Source organism: Octodon degus, unplaced genomic scaffold, assembly GCF_000260255.1.
Source record: "Octodon degus isolate 3935 unplaced genomic scaffold, OctDeg1.0 scaffold00118, whole genome shotgun sequence".
Lineage (NCBI taxonomy): Eukaryota > Metazoa > Chordata > Mammalia > Rodentia > Octodontidae > Octodon > Octodon degus.
This window is the reverse complement of record NW_004524694.1, coordinates 6,776,537-6,784,331: the sequence shown is the minus strand read 5'-3', so window position 1 is coordinate 6,784,331 and position 7,795 is coordinate 6,776,537. Positions and strand designations below refer to the sequence as shown.

The 7,795-nt window shown below is 32.7% G+C and overlaps 1 protein-coding gene across 1 annotated transcript in view; it reads left to right on the top strand.

Moving 5' to 3' along the window:
• The window catches only part of Csmd3 (CUB and Sushi multiple domains 3), a 1,279,636-nt gene that overhangs the window by 1,235,017 nt on the left and 36,824 nt on the right, over positions 1-7,795 (top strand). The window contains exons 60-61 of the mRNA XM_012516661.2: positions 2,490-2,672; positions 7,702-7,791. Of these exons, the coding sequence (XP_012372115.2) occupies positions 2,490-2,672; positions 7,702-7,791 (273 nt within the window). The remainder of the gene's footprint in view (positions 1-2,489; positions 2,673-7,701; positions 7,792-7,795) is intronic.

Genomic DNA, 7,795 nt, shown 5'->3' with positions numbered 1-7,795 from the left:
TCAACATAACAGCATGGTTTTACTTCTTATACTTTATTTTTATACTTTTCTGGTGGATGGTTAAGACCAAGATAAAGCAAGACCTATACAACAAGAGTTGTATCTTTTGGATCTGATAAGGTCAGTGAAATCCCCTCAGGATTTATCCTGAGATCGTGTACCTCAGATTGTAGATCCTTTGTCAGTGTCAGCCGTGTGGATGAGTCACGGCCATTGTTTGGCCAATTTGCTCTGTGAAAGCCTGAGAGAATGTTTTCTCTCCATGTGACTCTCCTTAGGCACACTCTACATCATCGATCACTTTCCTCTTTGGCCCCATAGTCTCCTTGATCAGAAAATTTGGGACACTACCGAGTTACATGACGTTACAGTACAAGTTCTCATATGTCCTGAGTCTTTATTGACTTTAGAAGGCTAGGGCCAAAATGCTGGCTTTCCTTGTGGCCCTGCTTTTTCTCTAATTTTAGTCTGCAAACTTAGGTTGTTAACCCTCCAGAAGAGAAGCTTATTGTTATTATCATACAATCTAGGCTGTTAAGCTTAACCTCACTATGTGTGAATATCAAACATCTTAGGTGTAATGGGTTTCTTTATAAAAATTTGGTAAGAAAAGCTGAAATATTACTCTTATTAGTTATATTTCTAAGAGATGCAAATCTAGCGCTAATTAACACTCATCTCTAGATGAACTATTACAGGTGAATGTTTTGAACTGTGTAGTATCTAATGTAAGGAACTACTGAGCTTTATGGTGCTACCCTGTGTGAAGTGCATTTTTTTAAATAAAAATGATGAAACTGCTTCCAGTTAAGTAGCTATTATATTTTATTTTATTCCATAATTTTATTGAGACACAAATAGCAAGCTATTACATTTTAGTAGATAAAAAATGCAATTATCTCCAGAAGGCAAGGATTTTCTATCAGAGTATTTTTTGTTGAACTTTCTATGCAATTGATTATTAAACAGTATAATTATAAATAAATTATTTGAATTAAACAACCTAACAAGGTTTATAAAGGATATTTATCTGTCTTAACTTTTTGCATTACTAAAAAGCAACATAAAATTTTGGAGTTTCTTTTACAACCCCAGGACTTAACTTTGAATAAATTAATATTCAATGTATTTTGATCAAGAATCTGTGCAGTGTATTTCATAAATCTTTTTAAAATTATTAAGTTTTTATTTCGTTTCAAAAATAAAATGGAAAATTTAGAGCTAATGAGTCATCCCTAGTGGATACTATTTAATTTATTTTTATCTTTTAATTTTGCTTATTTTTCCACCTGTTATATTTTATTTACACATTTCCAATTTTAAATTGTTTTACTTCTGTGGAGATAGTACTGACAACTTATTAGCAGTTGTTTTACATTATTTTCCTTCTGAAGGGATGATTTTTGGAATCATTAATCTGGTACCAAATGTTTTTGTAATTTTTGGTTGATCTCTGAGAAGTAACAGGCAGCTTACACTCAATCAACAAATTTTAAAAGCTATTATTTAAAAATGTGACTATGCAAATTATTTTCATGAGACTGACAGTCTTTGAGTAATTCAGAAAAATTAACCTCAGAGAACTGATTATACATAAACACACAAGTACATCCTCAGAAACATACAAACACCTTTGCATTTAGAACCTGCTGCTGAATTGAAATTAAAAATGAGTAAAACTGTTTAACAGTGAAATATTTGCCTTAAAATTTGGTGATGGAGGTCACCAAACAACAAAGAGCATTTGCAAAAGTAGTCTACAAAGACAGCAAATTGGATTTTTATGCATTCAACTACTCTACCTTCCCCATCCTCCTCTCCCACCCTACCCGATAACTACTAATACTAAGGCAGCTTTGATGAGAATTCTTTAGGAAGTGAGATTTTTAACAATGAAATAAGAAACTGAACAAAATCCTTACTAGAAATTAAGCCACAGGTTCTAAATTTGGGTTGTTTATAATTTATTTTTAAGTTCTCATACCTGAAAATATGTGTCTCATTCATTGTTGGCTTGTAGTCATGGGTAGAGGAAGTCAGGGGAGAAACGATGGGCTGTATGAAGAGTTACGATATTTATGTGTGTTGGCACGCTACAGTTCTACGGGAACAACCGAGAAATAATTGTCATTAGTCAGGAAATTCAGAGAAGGAAAAATGTAAATTGTAGAATCCAGGATTCAATTTTACTTTTATTTTGAGTATGTGGGTCTTCAGGTGTATATTTCCTATGTTGTTACTACTTAGACTCTACAAATTCTAATGAAATGCCCATACCTATTTAATACCTCCAAATATCATTGAAAGGAAAACAATATCACATTCTTCACCTATTTCCTTTTCTAGTAGGTATTTAATTATTGGAATCTTTGCATTATTATTTTTCTCAGTCAAGTTCTCATGTGAAAAGAACATAGCATGCACAAAAGTAAATGCTTCCTGGATTACGGCTTAAATTATGAATTTACTATACGTTTACTGCACCGCAGGTGATGCTACCGGTACGTGTGGGGATCCAGGTACTCCAGGTCATGGATCTCGACAGGAGAGTGATTTCAGAACAAAAAGTACCGTACGTTTTGCTTGTGATACGGGTTATATCATTCATGGCTCTGAAGAAAGAACGTGTTTAGCCAACGGCAGTTGGACTGGAAGGCAGCCAGAGTGCAGAGGTAATCTCATGCCGAAGCTAAATATACTGAGAGTCCTGGAATTGTACGGGCATTCTGGATTTTGCATGCTTCTAGGATAATGATACCTTTGGTCCTTTCCTGCTGTCAACCATGTACAAAAACAATAGTATGTTAATTTTGGAAGCCCCTTTCTTTAGTAGAACCAACATGTAATAATTATATTTAAAATTTTCATTGTTATCTATATACAAAAGCTGCTTGCTGCATAACATACATTTAGAGTTACAAAGTAAAACATTTAAAAAGCTTAAAAGGATTATATTTATTATAGACAGTAGAGAAAAATAAATTGTTCTTCCTGGCCATATTTTAGCTTCCAAGCTGATATGAATAGAAGATAAAGGAAAATTTTTTCTGTGTAGCGTACAATTGGTAGTTCCTAGAATGCATCAAATTTACTTTTTCTGAAGAAAGTGCCTGCTTGTTCTGATTGATTTAGAATTAACACGATTAAATCTTCCAGAGTTTTGCTACAGATGATATATTGTTGAAAACTATTCTTGTGCTTTAAATTGTATTTTTGCAATTGCTTCCTTTCAGAGAATGAACTTGCAAAACTATTCATAAAGCAAATTTTAGGTAATACTAATTCTATCAGTTTGTAAATAGAAAACAATTCTAAATAAAATATTTGTGAGTATTTTGATTGACTATATTGAAAATATTTTAATTCGGACCATATTGTAAGAAAGATAGTTATCACTTTTGACTGGATGGATTCTAATAGTGTTGAGAGCTGTACCTAGGGATGTAGGAAGAAGAGTTGGAAAACAGAACAAAATAGCATAAAGCAGATTAGATGCTTTCTTTATTTCTCAAAACTGTTTAACAAAGGCAAAGTCTTTGTAAGGATTTTATAGGCACCATTAGGCACTCAACATTATTCATGGGCGACATATATGTTGGCACCTTGATTGGCTGAGCCACAACTGTTTTGGAGATGAAATGAAGACTGCTGGTGACACTGTCTTATTGGCATGTGCATTATGGATAATAGGTCAAATATTAGTTGTATCAAATACAATGAATATTTTTCTCATAAATGGAGCTCATGAAAATCACTTAGATGAAGAGGTTTTAGTAGATAAATGAGCAAAAGGTGTAAATAGAAGATATAAAAAATCAAAAAGTAGAAATGTATGGAATAAATTCAAGAGCACTGCTATGCACAAAATGCTGATTTAATATCCAGACATCATTTTTCACCTATTCTTAAAATGGTAGCATGAAATTGTGGTGTGTGTGCATGAAAAGTAGAATTTTAGAATATTTCAAAATTATTTGTATTATAAGAGTAATTTGACAGCACTACAAAGGCTGACCAAATAGCTCGGTGGATTAAAGCACCTGCAAGCAGGTGCAGAGGCCAGGGGTTCGATACCTGGGCCTGCCATACTGGCCCCACCCCCAGGGCATGCTGAGAGGGCAATTGAGACTGGACTTGGTGGCACATACCTGTAATCCCAGCTCTTGGGAGGCTGAAAACAAGAGGATCACTATAAGTGTGATCTAGTAGTGAGACCCTGAAAACCCCATAGACCCTTCCTTAAAATACAAAAAAAAAAATTGACAAAACTACATAAACCCCATAAAATAAATCTAATGTTTAATTTATTTCACCATTTGTGAAAGATTACTTTTTTACAGCAAGTAATTTAATAGGAAACATGAAGATGAAATTGCATGTATAATTATTTGTAACTACCAACAATTTAGAACAACCTTGCCCTAGGAAAACATTATATAAACAGTGGTATATTTGCACAGTTTAATAGTGCATCATCAGTAATACTTTAAGCTATAGTTTCTGAAGCAATATGAGAAAGTATGCATTATACGTAACTTTTAGTTAAAAATAAGATTAAAATTATAGTTTACAGGAACTTTGGAAAATGTTATTCATATAAGAATAATTATAAAAGGAAATGCTCACACAGAATAAAAACATGAAGTTGATAAAATATCATCCCTTTATTCCAAATGACTTGTAGTTTGTTGTCTTAATTTACAACAAAATGTTAATTTTTGCAGAATGTAAACCATAAAACACATTCAAAATAAAAGCATTAAATTATTTACTTAAATTTCTTAACTTAACAAATAGGGTGAAGCAGATATAAAGGAATGTTTTAAGCCTGATTATGGTGGCACATGCCACTTATGATGCCTATGGGAAGCTGAGACAGGAGGATGTCATGAGTTCAAGGCCAGCCTGAACCCCATAGTGAGACCATGAACCCATGCCAGAGTAACTCTTTGACATATTAACAAGTTCTATAAAATAATAATAAATCATATGATAGAGAAGATATTAAAGCAAAAATTACATTATTGATTCAAGTGGATTTTATTATATAGTATTTTCATGAATCCAAATCTAAATACTTTAAATACTTTAAAAATACTTTTTAATAATTAAATCAGAAATTCCACTTTTAGTTATTTATCTTAAAAATGTTATGGATGAAGAGAATTGTGTATTTAATAAATATCAAAATCAAAAGGACAGGAAAACAAAACAATACTCAGCTAAATTTAATGGTTATCAATAAAAAACGTAGGTAGGTTAATTACCAGTATATACCACATAGAAAGCCTACCAGTTTCTGAGTTTTATGACAGAAAATGCCCTGATTGTGGTGTTAACACAGCAGGATTTCCAAACAGCAGTAAATAAGGGTGGTTCCACATTTAAAATGGTAGCATTTCAGTTTGGGGGAACTGCTTAGTACCATGTCTAATATAAATATTGATACAAATATTCTTATATATACATGTACCTATATAATTATTTGATCAGGTGTTTTATTTTTTTGTTTTTGTTTTTGCTTTTTGGTGGAACCGGGGATTGAACTCAGGCCCTTCCTCTCGCCCCAAAAGCACTTATTCCACTAAGCCATCTCCCTGGCCCCTCAGGTGTTATTTTTATTGAACCACTCACAAGTAATTTGTAATTTCTTTCATATAATTTCATCTACTTTTGGACTTATTAGAAATGGCTAAGTGGTACTTCAATATGAATGATACAGTGACCTTGAAACAGGAATTGTCTTTAAAAAAGGCAAATATATAAAATATCATACACATAAAGCATCTTACATAACAGATATTCAATTCTTATGTATGCATTATACTTAAATATATCACATACACCTAATGAATATGATCCTTTTTGTTTTCATTTTGTACAATCAGAATCATCCTTGAGAATTTACGTCAGACAAGTTATTTGCCATTAGCTAGCTGAGTGTCACTGGCCAAGTTCTTTAATCTCTCTGTGCTTGCATTCCCTGCCAAGCCATGGTGTTGGTATTAATCCCATCTCAGCACTGCAGGGAGGATTAAATAATACTGAGAAAGCTGTCACTGTCATATAGTAAGTGCTCAGTGTTATTAACTATCATTTTTTATTAGATGAGGCCAATGGGCTACTGGAAAAGCAGTCTCATGAGGAAAGATCGCTTAATGAGATTGTAGCTAATCTGAGGACACGTTTTTCACAGGCAACAGCAAAACACTCTCTCCCCAGATGTATTACAGAGCAAAGCAGTTACTGCCCCTGCTTTGTGTCCATAACACTTTCTTTAGATGATGCACCTACCTGACTTATTTTAAGTTCATTTTACTTGAGTTTAGTTCACATCAAATTGTTCTTGAGGGAAATGTTTGTATCAGGTGGGGAAGATGAGAGGTGAGTCCAAGAATTACAAGATTTGGTTAGGTCTGTAAACCAATAAGGCTCTCAAGATTTTTGCTTGTAGGGCTGGAGAGATAGCTCAGTAGAATAAGTACTTGCCTGGCAAGTTCAAGGTCCTGAGTTCAATCCCTGGTACTGGAAAAACAAACAAACAAACAAAAAGATTCTTGCTTCTGTTGTACAGAATAACTGGACCTGATTTCCTTTTTCAAAACATAAACTACGTGATATTTTGCAGCAAAATATATATTTTAATCCAGTATTTCCACTGCATCGGGTCTGTGTACTTTCATACTTGACAAATAAATATGATCCGAATAGGAATTTGAAAGACGTTGATTACCCTTCACAACAAGTAAAAATGTTAGCTATGTGCTGTTTTTCTGAATTTATTATCTAAAGTTTGATTTTTATACATACACACACACATATATGTAAACTGTGATGCATAAACATTCATATCTAACTCTGCTAGAAAAGACAATGAAAATAAAATATTGATGATACAACAGGCATATAAGTGACACTTTCATAATTTGTAATTATACTTCATGTTTATGAAGATAGACTTAAATTTTGTAAGGTACTAGACTTATGACATTACAATAAAATTTACTATTTTTGCCGTCTGATTGTTTCTAAGATACTTTAAAAGTATATTTGCACTGCATTGGTGACAATAGTTATGTGTATATTATATAATAGTTAATCATTAAAACATTTGTATTGGGGTTCCAGTTTGTGACATTATTAAGACTTAATGAAGACTTAATAGAATTTAGTTCCCTCATTTTTGTATTTCATTACTTTGGCCCACAAACAGAGATTATAACCTTTTATAAGCAAATCAATTTATGTATTTATATACAAATATGTATATGCCTATTATATTTAAATTGCACATTTAAGTTTGCCCCTGGAACTATAAATAAAATAAATCCCTATTGCATTATATTGTTGTTACATAGCTTCCAATTTTACATGACTTGCTTTTTAAACAGTGTCTTATAATTTTTCTGGTACACAAATTCAAGCAATTACTTTGTAAAGTTTTTACTGAAGCTCTTATCAACAGGCTAAATTCGTCTGTAATTATAATTTATTTCCAGTAATGGATACCAGTCATTAAACTAATAAAATCAACATAAATTCATCTTTAATTTCAGTAACTTATAAAGGAGAGCTCGCCTCTTATTTTGAATGATTTCAATGCTCTTTTGTATAATGTGGAAGGCCTCGGTAGCCATTAACTGTTTCTGAAAGGATTTCCAATTGCATTATCTTCATACACACTTAAATACCTTGTTTCAGCTGTGCAGTGTGGCAACCCAGGAACCACAGCCAACGGGAAAGTCTTTCGACTTGATGGCACTGCATTTTCCAGCTCCGTCATCTACTCCTGCAC